The sequence below is a fragment of the Neofelis nebulosa genome, chromosome 13 (genome assembly GCF_028018385.1).
Source record: "Neofelis nebulosa isolate mNeoNeb1 chromosome 13, mNeoNeb1.pri, whole genome shotgun sequence".
NCBI classification, from domain to species: domain Eukaryota; kingdom Metazoa; phylum Chordata; class Mammalia; order Carnivora; family Felidae; genus Neofelis; species Neofelis nebulosa.
Genome location: NC_080794.1, coordinates 80,567,887 through 80,591,384, shown reverse-complemented (window position 1 = coordinate 80,591,384; position 23,498 = coordinate 80,567,887). Strand labels below are relative to the sequence as shown.

Below are 23,498 nucleotides of genomic sequence, written 5' to 3'. Positions count from 1 at the left end.
TACAAACTGGGAGAAGATTTTGCAGTATAAGTAACTGAGAAAAAATTACCATGAGAATTCATAAAAGTCAATGAGCAAAGCACACATAACCTCATAGAAAAACAGGCAAAAGATATCAACAGGCATTATTCAGAAGAGGAAACACATGTGGCTAATAAAATATGGAGAGATGTTCAATCTTATTGATTAGGTGCGTGCAAATTAAGACCGAACTGAGCTCACACTTAGATTGATAAAAATGTAAAATGTCTGACAAAACCAAGCGTTAAAGAGAATGTGGATCCGGGCCTAAGACCTCCTACACAATGCTAATGGGAGTGCAAGTCAGTACCGCTCCTTCAGAAAAGATATTTGACATTATCTTTGAAAGCTGAATATTCACATACCCCTGTGACAGGACAATTCTACTTTAGGTATAAACCCAAACAGATCAAAGAAAGCTCTTGCACATCTGTAATAGGAGACACATACAGGTAAGGTATGTTCATCGCAGCGCTGTCCATAATACTAAAAACCCAAAGGTAATCCAAATGTCCATTTCCATGAAAAATCAGACAAACTGTGGTAGATTCACACACTAGAAATCATACGATAGTGAAAATGAAAGCCAAATACATAAGATACAACTGAATCTTACACATTATACTAGGCAAAAAAGGCCTCGAAAGGATACAAAGGCCTATTTTTCCCTTTGTAACAGACTTCATGTTTTTAGAGTTTCAGGTTTACAGAAAAATGGTGCAGAAAATACGAAGTTCCAATACACCCTCCCCCCCCACCAGGGCATAGTCTCTCATCATTATTACCATCTTGCGTTTATGTGGTACAGTTGTTGCAACTGACGAACACTATTATTTACTCAAGTCCCCGTAGTTTACGTTAGGATTTACTCTGCCTTGTACAGTTCTATGGGATCCACCAAACAGTATCAGAATAGTGTTGCCACCGTTAAAAATGCCCCCATGCTCAGGGGTGCCCGGGTGGCTCAGTCAGTTGAGCAGCTGACTTCGGCTCAGGTCATGATCTCACACTCCGTGAGTTCGAGCCCCGCGTCGGTCTCTGTGCTGACAGCTTGGAGCCTGGAGCCTGTTTCAGATTCTGTGTCTCCCTCTGACCCTCCCCCATTCATGCTCTGTCTCTCTCTGTCTCAAGGATGAATAAACATTGAAAAAAAAATTTTTTAAAAATGCCCTGTGTTCCACCCATTTGTTGCCCCTCCTTCTCTGCCCCTGGCAACCATTCATCTTTTTAGTGTCCATACTTAAGCCTTTTCCAGAATGGCACATAGTTGGAATCATACAGTACGTAGCCCTTTCAGACTGGCTTCTCTCACTTGGCAATATGCATTTAAGATTGCCCCATGGGTTTTTTGGGGGGGCTTGATAGCTCATTTTTTTTCTTTCACTGAATAATATTCCATCATGTGGATAAACTACAGTTTATCCATTCCCTTATTGCAAGACACCTTAGTTGCTTCCAATATTTTGTAATTATGAATAAAACTGCTATAAATATTCACGTGCAGGTTTTTGTGCGGACATATGTTTTCAACTTATTTGGGTAAATACCTAGAAGCTATGGTTTCGTTTTGTAAAAAACTGCCAAAATGTCTTCCAAGGTGGTTGTACCATTTTGCACTCCCACCAGCAACGAATGTGTCTGTTGCTCTGCATCCTTACCAGCATTTGGTGTTGTCAGTGTTCTGGATTTTAGCCATTCTAATAGGTGTGTAGTGCGCACATCCTTTTTTTGGGTGGGGGGTGGGGGGGCAATTACATTTTAAACAATTAAAAATACATTGTATACACCCACTTTATATATATATATATATATATATATATATATATATATATTCCATATAAATACATATATGGAATAAAAGTTTATAAAAAAGGAAAACAAGAAATAGTAAAGATTCATGATTATGTTAACCTGGTTTGGGGGGTAAAGAGGATGAGTTAGTGTCTCAGGAACTACATTTAGTTGTACATAAACCATACATTTAGTTGTAAACTGCTGTCCTTATAACTTCCTTTTAGGGTGGAGAGTTCTCAGCTATTGTTAGATGGTTAAAAGTAACTAAATTAATAAAAGTAGGTTATGTGTGGTAAGCTGAATAATGGCCTACCCAAGACTTCTAGGTCCTAATCCCCAAAATCAACACACGTGTTATGGGAAAAGGGGCTTTGCTGATGTGATTAAAGGTGTTGAGATGGGGAGATTATCCTGTCTCAGTGTAATTACAAAGGGTCCTTGTGAGTGAAAGAGGGAGGCAGGAAGATCAGTCAGAAAGAGGTGTAAGGACAGAAGCAGAGGTCAGAAAGGAAAGACGTTGCCATGCTCTTTGAAGATGGTGTATAAGGCCAAAAGTCAAGGAAGGCAGGCAACCTCTGTAAGATGGGAAAAGTAAGGAACCCATTCTCCCCTAGACTTCAGAAAGAACCAACTCTACCAATACCTTGATTTTAGCCTGTTGGAACTGATTTTGGACTTCTGACCTCCAGACTTGTAAGATAATAAATTCCTATTATTTTAAGGCACTCAGTTTGCTATGGCCACAATAGGAAACTAATACAGTGGGCTAGGCATGGATCAATGATTAATTGGATTATGATAAATCCAGTCCTATACTTAGGTCCAATAAAAACAAAAACCCTTGAATAACTCCTTATTTCCAGAAAGACAAAGGTCAACTCCTCAGCCTGGTACAAATCTTGAACACCACAATTCCATAAAGCCCACCTCCCTAAGCTCTCAAGACCCTTACTCCATGCTTTCCCCTCTTCTCCCTCCCTAAATACTTTATATATACCTTAACCTGAGATCCTGGCCTCTGTGCCTTTTTGCTATTCCCACTTTTTTTTTTTTTAAGAGAGAAAGACTGCACAAGTGAAGGAGAGGAGCAAAGGGAGAGAATCCCAGGCAGGCTCGGGCTTGATCCCATGACCTCAGGATCACGACCTGAGCCAAAATCGAGTGGGCCACTCAACCGCGTCACCCAAGCATCCCATTCCCACTGAATGTTAAGGGGCTCAACTTCCTTCCTCTTTCTATGAAGCTTCCAGGTTCAAATCCCCCTCCTCCTCAGTACAGCTGGCAGAGCCAACTCTTAAGGCACTGTTTAACTGCGACCCTTAGGCTCGGGCAACAGCCTGAAAAATAAATCTTTACTACCACCCTTCACTAACAGCTGATACAAACTCAGTAACATTCTCCTTAAGATGCTGGGGGGAGAGGATGGAAGCGCACCCATGAACTGTTTTGGGGGGAAAAATTCTACAGGGCTAGAGGCAGTTTCCCTCCATCCTCAAGCAAGACTTCATTTTCTGTGTACATGATAGGTATCTGCAAACACCACCTTAAGTCTGTGCACGTCTCTGCCCAAATATTTCTTTCAACTCCAAGAATTAAATAAGGGGTTGGAGGGCATTATCACTGTACTTTACACTGGCTCGATGAGTCATTTTAATGGAGGACTGCTCTTCTTACCCTCTTATCCGATGAGATAAAGGATGGGGAAACCTTGTAAACTTACAAAGCAATCTACAAACAGCCTACCTAGGCTAGGAATACCTATTTGCGGGAAAACATGCCGAAAAGACACGACCGGACCACGGGAAGCCCGAGGGGACCCAGCGAGCGCGGCTCCCAGCTCAGCTCGGACCCGAGGTCCACCCCGGCCCCTCCAGCCCGTCGCGCGGGTCGGCGGTTGATGTCTACCGATCGGCTGTTTGGATGAGTAGAGCACGGCTAGAAGGGCCTGCCGGCTCACACACCACGCGGAGCCAAAGCACTGCTTCACACGCAGTTGAAGAAACCGCTCTCAGGCTGGACGAAGGCGGAGCAGTCGCGCAAGCTGAGCCAACTGAAGGGCCTTAACATGCTTAGAGCAGTCCTAGGCCAGCCTCCAGCACGAGGCACTCTGGGACTTGTAGTTTGCTTCCCGGTCAGCATTTTTCCCATCCCGTTTCCCCGCCTGTCAACGACGCTTTTTATTCTCTCCCTCTCCTTCCAGCACGCCGACTTCCTGGTCGCCGCACGTCCTCACTTACGACTACACTACCCAGAAGTCTCTTCCTCGCGACCCAGGGCGCTGCGGGCGGTGTCCGTCTCCTGTGGACTACAACTCCCAGAAGTCCTCTGGAGAAGTGCTTCCCTCTTTCTCCAGGACCACAATTCCCAGAACCTTCAGCTTCACGGCGGTTCCCTTTTCACTCGATCTGTTTTTGAGCTGGCTGGGCTTCAGCCGGCCAGCAGGCGCACAGCGACGACGTGATTCGTCGGGACTGGGCACAGGGTTTCCTTAGCGGCCCGTTTTTCTCCCCACTCAGTTATCCCATTTACAGGCCGTCGCGGCTGGCCTGAGCGGTGACCTGGCGGGCCGCGCCTGCGCTCTGCCCCGTTTCCTGCCTGGCTGGTGGCGGTGGCCATTTTGTTCATCCTCCTCCTCCTCCTGCTCCTCCTGGTTGGAGCGCAGTGTCCGGAGCGGGCTGGGGGGAGAGAGCCCGAGAGCAGGGTTTGGTGCCTTCTCCTCTGTCCCCAGCCGGTGCCCGGAGCCCCCCTCCCCTTCCTCCCCACCCCCTCCCCTCCCCAGCCCTGCCCTCCCCCTTGTCCCGGGATCGCTCCGTCGCACCCACCATGATGGAAGACGACGGGCAGCCCCGGACTCTGTGAGTACCCGAGATGGGGGTTGCCAGACGCCGAGAGGCCCGGGCACCGCGGGAGACGCTGAGGGAGGGAGCAAGAGAGCCGGGCCGAAGCTGGGATTCGCGGCGGCTCCTGGGGTGGATTCCGGGGTGGCGCGGACGCGAAGTGCATTCCTCCTCTGTCCCCTTTTCCGTGGGAAGGAAGTCCTCCCTTCCCCCAAACAGTCGCTTCCTGGGGTCTGGGGTTTGTTTCGACCTTTTCCTCTCGCGCCCTTCTTTGCACGCGCTTCCTAGGCCGGGTTTCTGCACGGCAGGGGCTGTCAGGCCAGGGAGGGCTCCTGGTCCCCCTCTGCTGTGGGGGCCCTGGACTGGGCCGGGAGCTGCCGGTCCCCACGGGGGCAGGGCCTGGGTGGGGGTGGGACCGGGGGTGGGACCGCAGCCTAGTGCCCGGCGGGCCCCGAGGAATTACCACTCTCGCCCTGCACGTCCCCGGCTACATCGCTCCCAGCTCTTCTCCCAAGCTAAGCTCTCCGAGGGAGCTGGACACTCTTCCTCCACTCAAGTCCCTTCTCTTTTTCTGCCCCACGTGCCCCCGCCCACGCTGTCAGAGACACTCGAAAAGCGCCCGCTACTTTTGAAGTGCAAAAGGGATGCCTCTTGCCACCGGAGCATCTTTCCCTTCTTGGAAGTTTACTTTGAGCGCTACCTACGCTACACTGACAACCAGTTGTTAAACTGCTTTTGCTCTTTTGGTGTTGCCTCCTCCTAATCTGTTTTGTGCTTTGAGACCTTCAGAATTGGATAAAATGATGTCTACCCATTATTCGATGTGTGTCTTCTGAGCGCTTTTTCTTCTATCTTGCTGTTGCTTGTTTACCTGAAGCCCGATCTAATGAATGAATTTCATCTTCCAACCGCTTGTTCCAGTTTTCCTTTCTTTCCTAATGAAGAGTGATGACTCAGCATTTGCATTCCTTTCCGGATAGTGTGGCACTCCTTTCTTTTTTCTACATTTTTTTAAAAAGTCTGAGTAATTTCTAAATCAGTGTTTCAGTTGGGCACCTTCGGTTTTCCTAGCCTCTGGAAACTCAGCACACCTACCTCCAGTACAAGGAGTCAGATCACTGCTTTGTTTTCTTTTGCCTCTGCCTAGTATTGATATGATCATAGTCCACTTGGCTCTGCTGTCTGTTGGGGAAATTACTTTTTGGGGAATAGATGAAGGTGGATGGGTACTTAGGAAGTCTGACTAGCTTCTCATCTCTTCTACCAAAGTAGAGAAGATAGTAAAGAAGACAGGTATCTGTGTACGATGTTGATACTGGTTTGGGTTTTGTTGTTTCGTTTTTTTGGGGGGGGGACCTGAGGGAGGGTGGGCTTGCACTCTTTGTAATCTTATTTTTCTAATGTCTCACCAAAGTATTTGCCATCCTGTTTTGAGAGTTCGCAGCCAACTTTAGCCCATCGAATGCTTCAGTGAAAAGCCTGCTTAGGAGAATTTTTATATTTATGTTTTGTGCTGTCTCCCACTTCCAACCTTTTTTTCCCAGAAAAGAGAGAATTGGGACAATTTGAAATTTGCCCTTTAAAATCTGTTGAAGCCAAGGCTGGATATTTAGCCATGTGTGCTTTGATGGAAGCATCTGGGAAAGCTGGATTTAGTGCCCAGCCAGCATGTATTTAACAAAGATACAAGTTACATTGAATCTAAACATCTGAAATGTCATCACTGCATCATAATAGCTACTGAATAATTGGTAAATTCTCATAGCACATTTCTCATTAACTGTATTTATATGTTCCTTGTGAAGAGGAATTCCTGATTTTGTCAGGCTAAATAATATGCCATTTCACTACCTTTAATTCCCATAACTATCTCTGCATTTGCCTTTTCGTCTCCCTCAGACCTTGGACCCTTCTTCAGTTGACTAACGAGCTAACTTTGTCACTTATTTTTTACCTCTACTTTCTCCAATATCCTCTTGTTTCTCTGAAACACACTTAAGTCATCTTTGTTTACAGTTGTCTAAGAATATGTGACATGTGTACATGTGAGTAAAGAAACCTCTTGAGCTTAGCTGTACTTGTATGCTAGTACATGTTTACTGTTCTGTCTTCCTTTTTCCTTCTCCCACTCTTCTCTATGGGAAGGGTTTTTTTTTTTTTAGACAAGGACTGCTACATCTTCCTAGGTCTTACCCCTGCAGCACTTAGTTCACTGCCCGGAACACAAGAGGTACTCAAATATTTTACAATGATTATACTTTTTTTCATTAAATTAGTATTAAGTTTGTTTTTTTTAAGTCCTGAGGGATGTAAAATTATGAGCAGACATGACTGTCATACATGGTGTGGTCTGTTGATTTTTATATCTTTTTTTTAAAACCTTCATATGTTAAAAAAAAAAAACCTTCATATGTAGAATTTTGAGATAAAAGCAAAGGTTTCGGAATTGGGATTTTTTTTTATCAGATTTTAATAAAAATAATGCATATTATTTTTTCCTAAGTGTTCATTTTACATAATTCCCCTCAAAGTGTTTTAGGTGTACGTAACATGACGGAAACTTTGAACGTGACTTTTAGAGGTTGACATCTAGTAGGATTTCTTTTTGTTTATTTATGGAGATCCTTCTTTTATTTTACATTGTGATCTGTGGGTTAGGTTTTCAAGTGGCTAGTATGTTTTAAAAGAATGTACTCTTAACAAAACTTATCTTAAACTGTTTCCTTAAAATGCCTGTGTGTTACTAGTGAGGTTTTTTTCCTGCAGACACACACAAGCTAAGACATATGGTTCTATCATCAGAAAACAATATGGTGTTTATAGCCTAGGTAGGTCTTTAAATATTCATTACCTACAGTATTACTAATTTATTTGATGGTATTTAAAGTGGTATAGAATTGCTTTGATGATGTTCAGCCTAAAGTTTATTTATCCTTTAAAGGTCTGTTTTCTGATGTTCTTTGTTCTTATTTGACATTTATCTTGGGGTTATATGTATGGGATAACTTGTGATCTAAAAAAACAAATGAGATCATGCTGTGTAATCTGGTGTTGGACCCACGTTTCAGGCTTGTGTTGTGGGTAGCTTTTGAGTGCAGTGATTTCATCCATGGTATATCTGAATATATAATACAACATTAAATTATAATGGTGTTCTATTATAGTTTAATTAACTTCCTTCATTTATCTGATGCACCAAAATGAGTCGGAATTGTGGATCTGGGATTACACCGTGTTATGCAATGCCATCCTTTAAGGCTGTTCTTTCTTTTTGTTAGAGGCTGTCAAAAAAGGAGGAAATAGAGCAGTGATTTAGAGTATAATCTGCACATCTGAGGGCAATAGCAGAAGAAACTATTAGATCCTGTTATAAATTTGACTAGCTATACAATGGATTTGGCTATATTGTGACTGTAATTAAGCACCTTGTTCGACTTAATCATATTCTGTTTCTTTAAAATGTGTGTGTATGTGTGCTGCTATCCCTTATGTAGTGGTCAGTTCACTTGGACAACCCCCCACCCTCCCTGCCCCGCACCTTTCCTCCCCTGTGCCTCTTCCTCAAATGCAATACTGACAAATTGATCCGTTCATTAGAGGCCCATTGAAGGATATTGTTATAAAATCTTCTCATATAGGAACTTGCCAAGAACAAAAGCAAAAATGTTACTTTCGTGGAAATTTAGCCATGGTAGCCTGTGTAAAAGTGCATGTAATTAATTTCAACCTTGGTAACTCTTCAGAGTGAGAACATGTTCAGTGTTGAAGAAGTTTGATTAGTCTTCTGAAAAGGCATGATCTTAACTTAAAATTCTGCCCAGTTGGACATAGGAAGTAGTTTGGCAATGTGAACTTTTGCCTGCAGTGAAACTGCCAAGTTTCTGGTCTCAAATTGGATTTTAACCCTTATGTTAGGGATAAAAGCATCATTTTCCATTTTTAGTGCTTTAGTGCCTACAGTTGCTGTTCATAGAAGACAAAATAGATCTAAGGTATGCCTTTTTTTTTTTTTCTTGAGTAAAAAATTGTTTTGGAATTTTCTAAGTGTTTACGCTTTGTATTGACCTCTCAATACAAGAATTTGAGCCGTTTGTCTTTTCCTGTTATCTTGTAAGTTCTTCAAGTAAAAATTATGTATGTATTTAAACACTTGGAACTTTAGAATACACTGACTACTTCTTAACCAGAACAGAAAGAAAATGAAGTGTAGAAACTATAATTTAGAAAGAGAAAAGATACCATTTCAGTGTATTGCCAAGAGATGATTTTCTTTCCAGGTCAGGTGTTGAACATCTGTCTTAAGTATTTTTGTTAGTATTTATTTTGGGAAAAATTTTACGATAATGCAAGGTACTTAAGCTGTGTACTACAGTATTTTAAAAGCTATAGGAAGTTTCCCTATTGAGTATTAGGAAGGATGAAGGCATCTGCAAATGAATGAGTTATAGAACTCGAGTAAAGGAGAAGGCAGTCTGAGATTTGGGTGAAATTTAGGTGAAATTATGTGATGAATTACATCCTTTTTATCCTGGTAAATTAAGGTGTTCTATGTGTTGTCATGGAAGTCCTTTTTTATATTAGTGTTTGGAATTTAGTTTGCTGCTTTACCACTGAACTTTTAGTGGAGATATTTAAAAAGTAGGAAACCTGAACACTGAATTACTGTATTTCATGACATTCTAAACTTAGATTACCATTTTGCTCTTTGGCATCAGTGCTTGAAATGTAAATTGCTGTATCTAAATGTGCCCCTAGAATTCTTCAAAATGTATAACTCACTCGAAAGATGTTGATGTGGAATAAAAATCCTATTAAGCAGTAACAGCTTTAATTGTGACTGTTAGGTGTGGAAGGTAATTAATGCCCATGCAGTTTTTTCTTAACAAATCAATGTATAAACAGTAACGCAAATTTAAAACCGTTTAAGTTATTTAAATTTTATTATATTAAAATGGTGATTCTGTTAACTTTGTTATTAGTGTCAGTATGTGAAAATCAGTTTTATCCTTTCCTCTTGTATTCTCTTAGAAACGAACTAGCTAGCACTTTAGGTTAAATGAATATAACATTTAGGAGACCACGGTCACTTGTTCATTTTCTTTATAGATAGTTCTACCTTGTACAAAAAGAAATTATTCCCTGGATACAGGCTCACAAACCCCTATGAGTTAAAAATGAATAGGCAGTTGTCTGACGAGCTTATAATCCTATAACCTTTTGCTACTGCTGGAAAAAGTATGTCACTCCATGGCCTACCGATAGGTCTGCTCTACTTTAATTATAAGAAAAAGATGGCATAGTAGACCTAAACCAGTTTGTCCCTGGTTTAATTTTCTGCTTAAGTAACATTGGACTTGTGTTTCAGTTTTAGAGCATGTAAGTACCCACTGCAATGAAAATTCTTAGCTGAACTCATTGAATTGCTACTCATTATTATTATTATTTTTTAATGTTATTTATTTTGAGAGGGAGAGAGAGAGGAGGGAAGGGGCAGAGAGAGAAAGAGAGAGAATCCCAAGCAGGCTCCTTGCTGTCAGCACAGAGCCCAACACAGGCTCGAACCCATGAACTGTGAGATCATGACCTGAGCTGAAATCAAAAGTCGGACACTTAACTGACTGAGCTACCTCGGCCGGCGCTCTTGCTGTTCATTCTTAATCAGATAATTTTTTTACACTTTACATTTCTCAGTTTATTTTTCCTTTTCAAAATGTTCCAGCTTAAAGCAGTTATGTATTTAATATGGTAACCATAGATGCAAGGCTTATTTTGGTCTCAGTACTCAGTTTCCAGATGTTATATATTATTGTTAGGAAAATAAAACTTATGTCTTTTTAATTTCCAGGAGAAACTATGTTAAATTTTATAAGTATTGTTGGGTTTATGAGATTGTTCATAACAGATGTGAGTTTTAGGAATTATACACCAAGTACCAGAAACACTTACAAGTTTGGCAGTTTATTAAGCTAAATTAATATAAATCCATGGGACAAGAGAAACCCGGTGGTCATTTCTGGGTGGTGGTGGTCCTTTCTTTTGAGTTTATCTGTATTTAGAATTTCTTATAAAAAATGCATATATTCAATTTGTAATTTTAACAAATAATCCCAAGTTTTTAAATAGTATAAGTTTACCTAGATTTGTCTTAATTTTCTCCAAACTTCTGAAGAAATCTTATATTTGCTTTGTTATCTATATAAAGATGTATTTTATTGCTTCTGATGTATTTTAGATTAGGAAATTTTACGATTTTGCCCTGCTTTCCTACAATAAAACAGTGAAGACATATCAATAAATCTTATTTAGCAAGACAGAACAAAGCCCTCCAATCTCTGTTTTGCTCTAACCTTTATTCTGTTCTTTGTTTGTGTAATTGCTTTAGTTGGGGTTCTAAGATAAACTCACCTTAAGTTTCATATCTCTTTACGATCAGGTGTTATAATCAATCAGTATTTTTGGTATTTTGTGTGTGTGTGTGAAAGAGAGAGACAGACACACACACACACACACACACACACACACACATACATTTTGAACTGTGTTTTACATCCAGAAATTGTAGTTATTTTGAGACTGGTTTAAATTTTTATTATTTTTCTTCTAACAAATAAAATGAGAAAATGATACATAGGTTACAGAATAATAGGCTTTTGGGGTATGCAAAGTAACACTGGTTTCTTTTTTATAAACGTGTGAAGTGGTGCTTTACTGGCCTAATTTAGTGCCTGAGAACAATTGCTGCTTTCCTAAATAAGGGTTAGTCTTACTTTCATAGGATCAGGCTTAATTGGAAAAATGTTATTGAAGACAGGAAGTTACAATGAAATAAAAGGTGTTGAGTTAAATGATAATGCATTAGAGCCAGAGCTGAAAGGAAATTGCTGATAATGTACTCTTTTCTTCTTGAACAGATACGTAGGTAACCTCTCCAGAGATGTGACAGAAGTCCTTATACTTCAGTTATTCAGTCAGATTGGACCCTGTAAAAGCTGTAAAATGATAACAGAGGTAAGATCTTCCCAGTTCCATGTGCTGACAGCATGATGTTTACCGTTTTGAAATACATGAGTTGATTAGTATCATTTAAAAATACCGTTTTAAGCCTCACTTATTCTGATGGAGAGGGTCACGTTTGTTGTGTTGACTTATTACTTTGACTTGGCTGACAGACTAGGTTTAGAAAGGAGTTTTATTTGAGAGGACAAAGTTTGTGTGCTGTTCCTCTCACATGGTCATTCTTCAGGATATAGTTGTCATCAAGTGATTCCGCTTGTAAAAGTTGTTAGAGCTTTTCTCAGAGTGTTGAAAAACTAGGTGACATTGCATACGCTTCCGGTAGGAATGTTACGGATTCAGAAAACACACACGTAAAGGTTAGGAACCGGTATATGTGGGAGCACATTAGCCCCTCACGTGTATGCTGCGGCACCACGCATCTTGAGCATCTTTAATAAATACTAATAACTGAGTAGCTTTACCCAGATTGGAATTAAACTGTTAGGGCAAGAATTCTTTCCCTTTTTGCAAAGAAAACTTTCTTTTCCTACTTTCCTGGTTAAGACTGTGTAGCAGTGCCCAAAGATTTGTGTTTCAGTTCGTTCTTGTCTTCCTTTTTGTTACTCACCCACACACTTTTTAGACTGTGTACTACGTACCAGCCATTCTGGTAAGTGCTAGAGATACAGTGATGAATGAGACAGTTCTTAGCCCCGTAGAATCTTACCACCTAATGAGGGAGACAGAGGAGTTAACAGGCACTAATGACAGAGGATGATAAATGCTGTGGAAGTAGGCAGCTTCAAGTGCTGTGGGAGCATCGAGGTCCGGTAAGGTCTGGGGTGAGGGGAGGCTTTCTGGGAGGAGTCCGTGTCGGGGCTGAAACTGAAGGATAGCAGAGGAAGGGATTCTGGGTGAGAGAAGAACATCGATCCAGCCTGGTGGACAGAGGGAACAGGAGTACTTTGATAGGAAGTGGGAAGGTAGAAACCCTAGCATGGCTGGCCTCCCAAAGGAGATTGGTCAGAAAAAATGCCAGGAGATGAGGCAGGAGTGTTCGGCAGGGGCCAGAAGCTGTGCCCAGGAGTTCGTGTATGCCCTGTAAGGGGAACTCTGAAAAACCAGTAAAGCAAATTGGCCTTTTGGTCTTCTTTCTTGACTAATAATAATCATCATTCTGTTCTGGTATCTCTTCTTTACTTCTTGTGTTTGATTATTTATTCCTTCATTCATTCATCCTTTTATTCATCAAAAATTTACTTTGTGCTGGGGATACAGTGGAGAGCCAGATAAAGGCGACTCCCATGAGTTCATATACATTGAGAATATTCACAAAGCAAGTAAACAAGATAGTTGCATTTAGGGATAAGAGCTATGAAGAGAATAAAAAAGGTCTGTGTGGGGATTGGAGGTTTGGTGCTAATATTATAGGGTAGGTGGTGAGGGAAGAGGTCACGTCTTTGATCTGAGATGAGAATAACGAGATGGTGCCATCTATGTTAAGAGCCGGAGGCAGAAGGAATGGCAGATACAAAGGCTTTGAGCTGATAATGAGCTTGGTGAGTTCATGGAACCAAAGACCAGGATGGCTGGAGCCTGGGGAGTGGAGGGAAGTGGTGGTAAATGAGAGGAAAGAGGCAGGCAGGCAGCGTTTGGAGCCACCTGGGGCATTCCAGGCCGTGGCACACAGTTTGGATTTTATTCTGATTATGGTGGAGTCTTAAGAAGGGTAAGGAGTTACTCTGATTTGCATTTTTTTTAATGTTTGTTTATTTTTGAAAGAGAGAGAGCATGAGGGTAGGAGAGGCAGAGAGAGAGGGAGACACAGAATTCGAAGCAGGCTTCAGGCTCAGCTGTCAGCACAGAGCCTAATGCAAGGCGTGAACCCACGAACCACAAGATAACACCTGAAGTCGGATGCTTAACCGAGTGAGCCACCCAGGGATCCCCTGATGTGCATTTTTAAAATTATTTGGAGAATGACTGTCGTGGAGAATGGATTGTAGGGGACAGGAATGGAAGGAGGGAAACCAGCTGGGTTTATTTTACTCACCTAGGTAAGAGATGATGGGGGCTTGTCTGTAAAGTGGTAGGTGTAGAAATAGAAATAGGTAGGTTTGGAATATAACTGGAGGTGGAATCAATAGGACTGGATTGGTGGCGGGGACATATGGGGAAGGAAGACAAGAAAGACACTAAGATTCTTGTTTGCAGTTGTGTGGATGGTAATGTTTTCATTTGCTCAAATGGGCATGGTCAAAGGAGGCACAGGATGGGTGAGGGGAGTGGTGGGAATCAGGAGTTCTGTTTTGGCAGTGTTAAATTGAAGGTGTGCATGTTAGACAAATAAATGGACTTTATATGTAGGTAGTTGGAGAAACTGAAAGAGCAGTGCTGATGATACGAGCTTGCAGTGGTATTTGAACCTGTGGGACCAGATGAGATCTGGTTGCTGGACCTGCAGAGAGTACTTGCTGATAGAGAAGAGTCGGGTGGCTCAGGTCCAAGTGCTTGGAGCATCTCCGCATTTAGGGTCATGTTCAGAGTTTGAGTGAAGGGGGAAAACTGCCTTCTGAAAGATCCTCCAAGTGAGAAAACCAGAAAACCAAGAGGCTATGTGGAACCTAAACTAGAATATTTAAGGGAGAAAGAGTCGTTAGCTGTTTTGAGTTCTGCTTGAAAGTCAAGATGAGGACAGAAAAAGGATCATAGAGGTGGCAGAAGGGTCGCTGGTGGGCTCAGCACAAAGGTTCATTGGCCTGGTTGGGTAGGAAGCTGACTGGAGTGGGTTCAGGAGAGAATGGGGTATGAGAAAGTGGAAAGAGTCACTAGCAGATTTTGGAGAAACATTTGATAAATATTTAATAGTACCCTTTTTAAACTGTGTGCACAATCAGCCATTTGAGGGGAGAGGGATTTGAAATGGCTTTTTATAATTCATCCATATTCTACTACTCCTACATTCAGACTTGTAGATAGTTGTAAAGTCTCATTATTTCTCTGTCTTGACATTTTATGTCATCCAACAAAAATTGGTGACAATACTAATTAAGGTAAGGACATAGTTGATTTTTTTAGAGTATCCCTTGGTGGCATAGGTGGGAAGTTTCCAAAGAGCATGAATTGTACTACTGACTATGTAGGCGTTTATTTTTCTTTTCGTAGATTCCATTTTAGTATGTGAAAAATCCTTTTCCTTTAGTTTTATGGTCTTTTACTTTAGATAGTGTTTATCTTAGATTCTAGGTTTCTCCATATACTGTAATGTAATGTTAGTGATTCTAAGGCTAAAAAATTTTAACATCTCTGACAGTTGGGTTGTGACAGATCAGTGGTATCTTAGATGAAAGGCAGTGTGGGGTGTGTGTGTGTGTGTGTGTGTGTGTATACACATGCATAGTTCATACATTGAATGGGGTTGGCCTGCTACTAGGTAGATAAGCTTGAAGTCAGTCTGCAGAAGTAGGCTAATTTACTAAAGCCTTATGTTGTTATGGATCTACCATTGGACCCCTGTACGTTTTGCTACAATTACCAGTGTTTTCTTTAAAGACCATCAGGGCAGAAGAGATGGGAGTAAAATGAAAAATTGAATAGCATAGTTTTAGCTTGCTGTTTACCTTTAAATCATTTCTACAAATGAATGTTACCAGTAAATGTTAACTCTTTTATAAGAGGAATTTAAATGCATGTTTTTCTTTGGAATCTTTTCCCCATTTCCTTTCTGTACCTCTTAAGAACGGAGTTCACATGGCTACGACAATAGGATTTTGTATGAGAGCCCATAGTTTTCTTGTCAGTATTAATGATCACACTTTTTTTCCCTCAAGGAAATGCCTTCTGGTTGCTTCGCCACTATTGTTTTAGACGTCTTATTTTGGATTTTTCTTCTAAAACTTTCCTGGAATGAAAAACAGTGGTTGTTGAAAAGATCTTTATTTTATCTGGTATTTTGTACCCCTTGTAAGTGCAACTAGAATTCCATGTTTTAAATAGTATTAATTTTTTAGGGCATTTTAAAAATGCCCTAAACAGTGATGAATGCTTTAGCCTTATGCAGAAATGTGTTTGTACGGTTTTGCGGCTCTTCAGTGTAGGTTGCAGTTTTATAAAATTCATTTCCATTTTGGCTGTTAGATTATAAAGTTGCTATAACTTAGGTAATACTTTCTCATTGTCTTTATAAATGTCTATTTGCCAACTACTTTCAAGCATAATGTTGTAGAACATATTTAATAAAGATTTCTTATTTTCTGTGATTAAAAATTGTAGCTTTGTCTTGGCATATCTTATTAAGACATACTTTCAGAAATTCTTTTCTTGATTACTAGTATATTTTTCTGGTCTTTGAAGACTAAATAGAGTCTCCTGTTCGTTAGGATATTTTGAAAGATGGGGAGTTCATTTCAATAGCTGGTTATAAATGTGAAATTTTTCCATTTTTATTCTCATTCCTTATCCAGAAAAGAAATACATAATCTCATCTCCTCGTGTGTAGTACTACAAATCCTAGTTTCAATCAGGAATAAAGTTTGTAAAGTTGGTTCATTTATTATATATATATATATATATATATATATATATATGTATATGTGTATGTATATGTTGGTTTTTTTTTTTTTGGCATGGATATAGTTTAGGAAGGATTATGATACATAAATAGAATTCATCCTTTTGGAAATAATGTTGGGAGAGAGAAGAGCAGTGGTAAGGAGTGGTCCTTATCTCAGATCTAAACTTAAGGTTTTGTTTGGTCTAATATAAACTTCTGTTTTATATTTAACGTATTTCACCAGCATTCTGTATTTTGATTTAACAGAGATAGTCCCGATTCTATAGCGCTCGGGCGGTTCTGTTTGCGTACAACAGTATTGTGAGGTGCAAAGTCAGGTGTAGCTATAAATCTTATTTTTATAAGTGTTAGGCTCTCATAAGCTGATGCAATCTCACCTTGTACATTCCTAGCTGTCAGTAATGTTTTTTCCTGGATTTTCTTCTCAGCAACCCGATAGCAGAAGGGTCAACTCTTCTGTTGGATTTTCTGTTTTGCAGCATACAAGCAATGACCCATATTGCTTTGTGGAATTTTATGAACACAGAGATGCAGCTGCTGCATTAGCTGCTATGAATGGGAGAAAAATTTTGGGAAAGGTAAGATGACAGAATGATGGCACCTCACAAGTGTGTGTATTTGCATGGCGAATTAGCTTGTATTCTTTTTTAGCGAGTTTTTAAACAAATATTCAGCTGTGCTGAGTGATGGTTTTGCTTTATTCAGCCTAGTGTTTTTACAAAAATTATCAGTGATTTAATAAGTGGTAAGTGTTATAATTCATAACGACGTGCCTAATAATTGTATTAAATATAATCTTTATTTTTAGGAGGTCAAAGTAAACTGGGCAACAACACCAAGTAGCCAGAAAAAAGATACTTCCAGTAAGTACTTCTGCTGCATTTCACTGTGGAAGAGTTCTCAAATTATCCCGGCAGCGCTACCAGCTTAAATAGGGTTTCTCTTCCCTTAGTGTTACCTGAAAAAGGCTTAGGAGCTGACTTTAAGTATTTGATTACCAAATGCTTTGATTTCAGATCACTTCCACGTGTTTGTTGGGGATTTGAGTCCAGAAATTACAACAGAAGATATCAAATCAGCATTTGCCCCCTTTGGTAAAATATCGTAAGTATCACAATCAATACTATATTCAGTAGTGATAGGCACAATTGTATATGATTAACTTGTACCGGAACTAAGATTTTCTTTCCCTAGTTAGTGTGATTTTTTTTGTTTGTTGGTTGATTTGTTTTGTTTTTTTGATTAGTAGATGTTGTTGAAAATGTTAATGTCATTTCAGTGTTTTGGGGTCTTGTTTTCATCTAATCCTGTGTATAATATGTTAAAAATTTTTAAGTGATTCTGTTTGTTATCTTTGAAGCAGATGTTTGGGTGGTAAAGCCTATTATAAAGTCCAACTTTCTGTCAAATGTTTTTAAAGTTTGGTGGTTAACCAAAAGTGAATGTGATGTATGCTGTGTATTAAATTTTTATAGAAGGAATTATAAATTGGGAAAAGTAGGTAAATCCTTGGGTATATTGTGGTTGAATTGGAAATGTACATGTTTAATTATAATGATAAATGTGTTTTAATATTTTAACTCAAAAGTAGTACTGTTACAATATTAAAATGTTTCATTGTCTGAGCCATAAATGTGGGATTAATTAGTAGATGTTTCTTTGTTAGTGGTATTTGATTCTGCTAGTTAGGGCCCAAATGTGGTTTGATTTTTAGCAAAGTTAATGCTCAGATTTCACTATGTGTTACATGATCAAATATATTGGAAAATTAAAAGTGGTTTTATAAGTTTTATAAAATGTTTATCACAATTTATCTTTCTGATTAAAATTCGTGTAATGTTTATGTACTTCCTGTAGATTTAAATTAAACGTTGTAGTACTACTTTACAGGAATGTGTTTCAACTCAGAACAACAATACTTTTCTGTATACAATTTGTTGTTCTATAGATTTATTTGAAAGAAAGATTTAATTCTTAATTTTCTATTTTGATGTTTGCTTTGCTTTTTAATCTTTAAATGTGGTAAGTAGTACTGTTTTAAAAATCAGTATAAAAAATAATACAGGTTGCTGTTTTTCAATCTTTATTTATACCTGAGACCTGCAGTTTTTCTAAAGTCCAAGTCACAATTAAAAGTAATAGCATTCTGGTTATTTTGCAGAATTGCTCATAAGAATGGACAGGATCTTGAAGGCTAACTGCAAGGAACTGTGCACACTGGAACTCAGTTGTAGATTTTTTTTCTCATTTCTATTTATTCTTATTATACATTATTTATATATACATATTTTAGTATTTACATTTTAACATTCTATATTCAGTGGAGTTCTATATTTCCAATCATTTTAACTTACTCACTAAAATTTCTGTGTAAATTTGTTGTTTTCGTACTGGTGTGCTTAGCATTGTTGTTAGTTTTTTATTCTCCTTTCTTAAATTTCTGAAAATGTCAATTTTTCAAAATTTACAGCTGCCCAAACTCCAAAATGATGATAGAGAATTGACCAAGAAAAATAAAGAAATCTGTTAACAGGCCATGTATGCCTTTTTAATTCCTATTTTTACCTCTTTTTCAATTTTTTAATATTTCATATATTTTGTATCACTAGGCAGAAGACATTTAACTATTTAGAGATTGCATGGTAAAGTAGTTAGCATTGTTACAGTAATTTATAGAGCCAGTAAACCTTAGAGGACACTAGCCAATAGAATATTAGAAAAGGAAACTATTGTTCCTATTAATCTTCAAATTTGAGCATTTAGTTTAGAAAGTGCAGGCTATTTGATTAGGTTGCATGTTTATTACATGTTTTTGTCTTACTGCTTTTTTCTAACAGGTAAAGAAGCGTTAGGGAGAGTTCAGGAATGGCAGTAGTTAATTAGGGCTAACTGGAATTTTATTTAAAAAAATGCTCACAATACAGTGTGTGTGGTTCCTTTTAGTTTTTATTTTGAGGATGACTCTTACTTCCCTCATTTAGCTGTGCTTCTTTTCACAGGGATGCCCGAGTAGTTAAAGACATGGCAACTGGAAAATCCAAAGGCTATGGTTTTGTATCTTTTTATAACAAACTGGTATGTTTTTCAACTTAATGTAAATTTAATAAAAAATTTAGTCGTTAATTATTCTGAATCTTGAATATTTTTAGATGTTGACTGCCATAGGTTTTTTTGGTGTAATTTTGTATGTTTTAGTAGTAGAGAATAATTTTTTCTTGGAAATAAATACTGGAAAAAGATAGACTGATTTTAAGGAAGAGTATTACTGCAGTTGCATTTATGCATTGGTAAAGGTAGGACGTGTTGGAAGTCAGGCTCAAGACTAGGACATACGAGCTCATCTCAGAATTTGGAGGGAAGTTAAATTATATTTAGTCTGAACCATGAAAATCTTCATTTTAACTTTTAAATTATTCATCCTTTTGTAGCTAGGATATTAACGACTATAGCAAATTATGGAAAAGAAAACTAAATTCTTTAAGAAAGAGTTACCAAAATATCTAAGCATTTGCACTGAGTGTAAGATCAAATAATAAAGCAGGCTTTGGTATTAACATTTTAGACGTTTCAGCAACTTAAATTACCTACGTTTTATCAAAGTGGCTGAAGCAGCAAGACAGAGAATAGGAGTTGCATTCTTTCTTTGCTTAGATTCATATTCACATTAGTTGTGATAATTAAACTCAGCTTTATTGGCAGCATTCTGAATCATAATGCAGAAATCTTCTGTTTGAAGATGAGTTTTCAGGCTTGTGTCACAGCCATAATCTGTTGCTACTAGAACGTAGATTTTTTGGGGGTAGGTAATTTAGACCATAGTATTAGAGTTTCTGTATATTCTTCGGTAAAAGTTACATTTCAGATCAACCACTAAATTAAGATATTTGTGAACAGCTCTGTGTTGTGGGATTCCTGCTTTCTCCTGTTTTGGTAGTTCGTGCGATTATGATTTTTCCTCGTGTATTTGAATTACGATGCTTCAGTTATGCTCCCTTAATGCTTAAAAATGCTGTAATTTGAAAGCTGTGAATAAAGATAGTTTTTATGTATTCACCCAAGTTCAGATCATTGTTTTGTGATATTAGTTCAGGTTTGTATACTTAGGGTGCTTAGCGAATTCATTTACTGAAAAGATTTATTGGATCCAGCAGTGCCAGCATTTTATTTCATCTTACTGAGTCTTATATACCACAGTTTTCTGTGTCTGTAATTACTCTTTCTTTCTGTTCTTTCTCTGTAGGATGCAGAAAATGCAATTGTGCATATGGGAGGTCAGTGGTTGGGTGGTCGTCAGATCAGAACCAACTGGGCCACACGTAAACCACCTGCACCTAAAAGTACACAAGAAAGTAAGATTTGTCTACTATGTATGTTAAGATTACGGATATGTCACAAAATCATGAATTAGCGTGGTCTTAATTTCTTAAAATTTAAATTAGTACTGTAAGCCTCATTTCATCTTGAATTTAATTTTCTGATAGTGACTGGGCTTTGGTAATTAGTATATTTGGAGCAGTGAACCAGCTGATTTTATAGATCAAATCATAGTGTCAAGAAAAAAAATTGTATTTTCTCGCCCAGTGAGGCGTATCTTAACAGTATGTCGTAATCCGTTTTATACTCCATGTACAATCAACATTTTTGTTTCCTTTCTGCATATAGATAACACTAAGCAGTTGAGATTTGAAGATGTAGTAAACCAGTCAAGTCCAAAAAATTGTACTGTGTACTGTGGGGGAATTGCCTCTGGGTTAACAGGTACAGTGTGTGATTGTCGCCTCCCCTTCTCTGCGGGGCTGCATCGTCGTACCGGGGTCCTGAGCCTTAAGTATTTTATTTGTGTGTTTTTGTTTCTCAGATCAGCTTATGAGACAGACTTTTTCGCCATTTGGACAAATTATGGAAATAAGAGTTTTTCCAGAGAAAGGCTATTCGTTTGTCAGGTAAAATCCTACCTACAGGGTACTCCTGTTTGACCCGTTCCTTTCAGTTACATGCTTTGATCCCCTCAGGCGTCAGTGTTTGTTACTTTAGTACTTCTTTGCAATGTAGAACTTATTTCAAGTTCTGTCTACACCAAGTGTTGACAGATAGGAACTAATGACTTTCTATTATTTACTGTGTTAAATAAGTTCTTTAAAAAAAAGACAAAAACCTCATATCCTCCTCTTTTAGATTTTCAACCCATGAAAGTGCGGCCCATGCCATTGTTTCGGTGAATGGCACTACTATTGAAGGACATGTTGTTAAATGCTATTGGGGTAAAGAATCTCCTGATATGACTAAAAACTTCCAACAGGTAATTCGATTTTTCACAGCACTTTTTAAGGTTTCCGTCTTACATATCTACATAAAAGCTTTAGAAACTCTGTAAAATAAACAAACAGAAAATAAAAGCCTATAGCTGCTTTCAGTTGATTTTATTAATGCTTTTTCAAAAGTGATTATTTTGCGGTATTAACTGAATCTTAATACTTTCTTTCCACAGGTGTCACCACCCCAATAAACTTAGACAATGATAAATAACAGAGTCCTATTCACATAAGGGTGCTTACTTAGTTTTTCTCTTCCTTGTCTCCCACTTTCTTCAAATCCTGTGTTTCTTACTTAGCCCCTGAAACAGTGCTCTGCTTTTTCCTAGGTCGACTATAGCCAGTGGGGCCAGTGGAGCCAGGTTTATGGAAACCCACAGCAGTACGGACAGTATATGGCAAATGGGTGGCAAGTCCCGCCTTACGGAGTATACGGGCAACCATGGAACCAGCAAGGATTCGGAGTAGAGTGAGTAGTTGGGTTTTTCCAGTGTAGAAACAGATCCGGTTTTGACAAAAGAGATAAAAAGTGTCTTTTTCTAGGGAGAATCTATTTAAAGTAAATTCATCAGACTGTTTGACATTATAAGCCTTATAGAAACCTTACGAGTAGTGATTATGGTGCTAAACATTTGCTTTTTATTATGTAGGTGAAAGGGAAGGTTGGGGTAACATTCGGTGTGTCCTATCATCTCTATCAGCAGTTGGTAGAACTTCACTGACGTTTCTAATCTGTTTTATCTCCTTGTTAATTTTTGCGTGGAAAAGGTCTTTGCCTAGATGTGTTTAGAAATTTAATGATTTATGTCTGTTGGCTTGTGTAAGAAGTCTTAAGAGGTTTATGTGATACAAAGTAGCTTCCTTTTTGTCCCCTGTTTGTTCATAGAGTAGGTCGGTCCTTTGCACCTTTTCCCAGGCCAGCCCAGATCTTTTTTTGACTCGTTCCTTCTTCTCTTTCCAACATGAACTTGTGTTTTTTAAATTTCTTAAATTGATGTCCCATGTTTGCAATACAGGATAGGTAGATGATCTGTCAGTTTATAAATACCAGTTTTGAGATATTCTTCAGAGAAGTTACTGTGTTAAGTTGTGATTATCTTAACAAAAGTTTAAGACTAATCCTGGGATATGTATTCTATATACGTGGATGCGTATCACTTTTTCTTTGCTCTTTGTTGTAGGTGTGTTGATTTCCTGTTGTCTATTCTGTGATTAGGCTCTGCTTGACTTTTGTATAAATGTATAGATAAGTTTTTCTTTTGTTTGCTCAAGATGTTTTTGTTTTTGTTTCCCCCAAGTCAATCACCTTCTGCTGCTTGGATGGGTGGATTTGGTGCTCAGCCTCCCCAAGGACAAGCTCCTCCCCCTGTAATACCTCCTCCTAACCAAGCTGGATATGGTATGGCAAGTTACCAAACACAGTGAGCTGGGACTCTAAACAAAATTGTAATTCATGATAGCTTCAGTTTCCTGTGACACTCTGAAGACATGAAAGTAGACATCGGAAAATGAAAATATTTATTTTAAAAATTGAAATGTTTGGAACCTTTAGCACAGCTTTGCTTTGGTGAAGGACACATGTCTTCTAGTTCTGCCTTTTTAAGTTTTTGTTCATGATGGATATGAACATGATTTTTCTTTGTGTACAAAAACTAAAATAAAGTCAATAAAGACAATTCTGACTACAAATTTTGATATAATAGGAGAAATGGGTAATACGTTTTGATTCTTAGATACTATTCCATTTTTATCTTGCTGTTCAGTATTTTAACTCACTGTGTTTTTAAAAGAGCAAAAAAAGGGAGGATCGTGAAAAACTGGGAATCACACATAAGTTCATCCTGAACCTTGATACTCCCCTCCCCTCCCTTGAGGTGGACCACATTTGAAGTCAGCAGGAAAAAAGTGTGATATTGGAAGAAATTGCATGATTTTGGAGTCGCTTTGGAGGAAATACTTTATGCC

The 23,498-nt window shown here is 38.7% G+C and overlaps 1 protein-coding gene across 7 annotated transcripts; it reads left to right on the top strand.

The window, feature by feature from the left end:
* Nucleotides 1-3,773: 3,773 nt before the first annotated feature.
* Nucleotides 3,774-23,209, top strand: TIAL1 (TIA1 cytotoxic granule associated RNA binding protein like 1). Of its 7 annotated transcripts, none has more exons than XM_058697940.1 (13): nucleotides 3,792-4,670; nucleotides 7,419-7,480; nucleotides 11,564-11,660; nucleotides 16,650-16,799; nucleotides 17,030-17,084; nucleotides 17,238-17,325; nucleotides 19,221-19,296; nucleotides 20,462-20,570; nucleotides 20,884-20,979; nucleotides 21,080-21,164; nucleotides 21,397-21,520; nucleotides 21,863-22,002; nucleotides 22,832-23,209. In XM_058697940.1, exons 3-13 carry the CDS (start codon nucleotides 11,649-11,651, stop codon nucleotides 22,956-22,958), a joined length of 1,062 nt encoding a protein of 353 aa, XP_058553923.1. In that variant the 5' UTR covers nucleotides 3,792-4,670; nucleotides 7,419-7,480; nucleotides 11,564-11,648; the 3' UTR covers nucleotides 22,959-23,209. The 7 variants fall into 7 exon arrangements, with proteins under 7 accessions (XP_058553925.1, XP_058553921.1, XP_058553923.1 ...); XM_058697941.1 differs by having other exon boundaries at nucleotides 3,793-4,670; nucleotides 16,701-16,799; XM_058697942.1 differs by lacking the exons at nucleotides 7,419-7,480; nucleotides 22,832-23,209 and adding an exon at nucleotides 21,710-21,768 and having other exon boundaries at nucleotides 3,774-4,670; nucleotides 21,863-21,924.
* Nucleotides 23,210-23,498: the final 289 nt, after the last annotated feature.

Coding starts and splice junctions, on each gene's coding strand:
- TIAL1 (XM_058697938.1), top strand. CDS start 4,639: ATGATGGAAGACGACGGGCAGCCCCGGACTCT. Junction 17,085..17,237: donor CCAGAAAAAAGATACTTCCA/GTAAGTACTTCT, acceptor CTTTGATTTCAG/ATCACTTCCACGTGTTTGTT. Junction 17,326..19,220: donor GCCCCCTTTGGTAAAATATC/GTAAGTATCACA, acceptor TTCTTTTCACAG/GGATGCCCGAGTAGTTAAAG.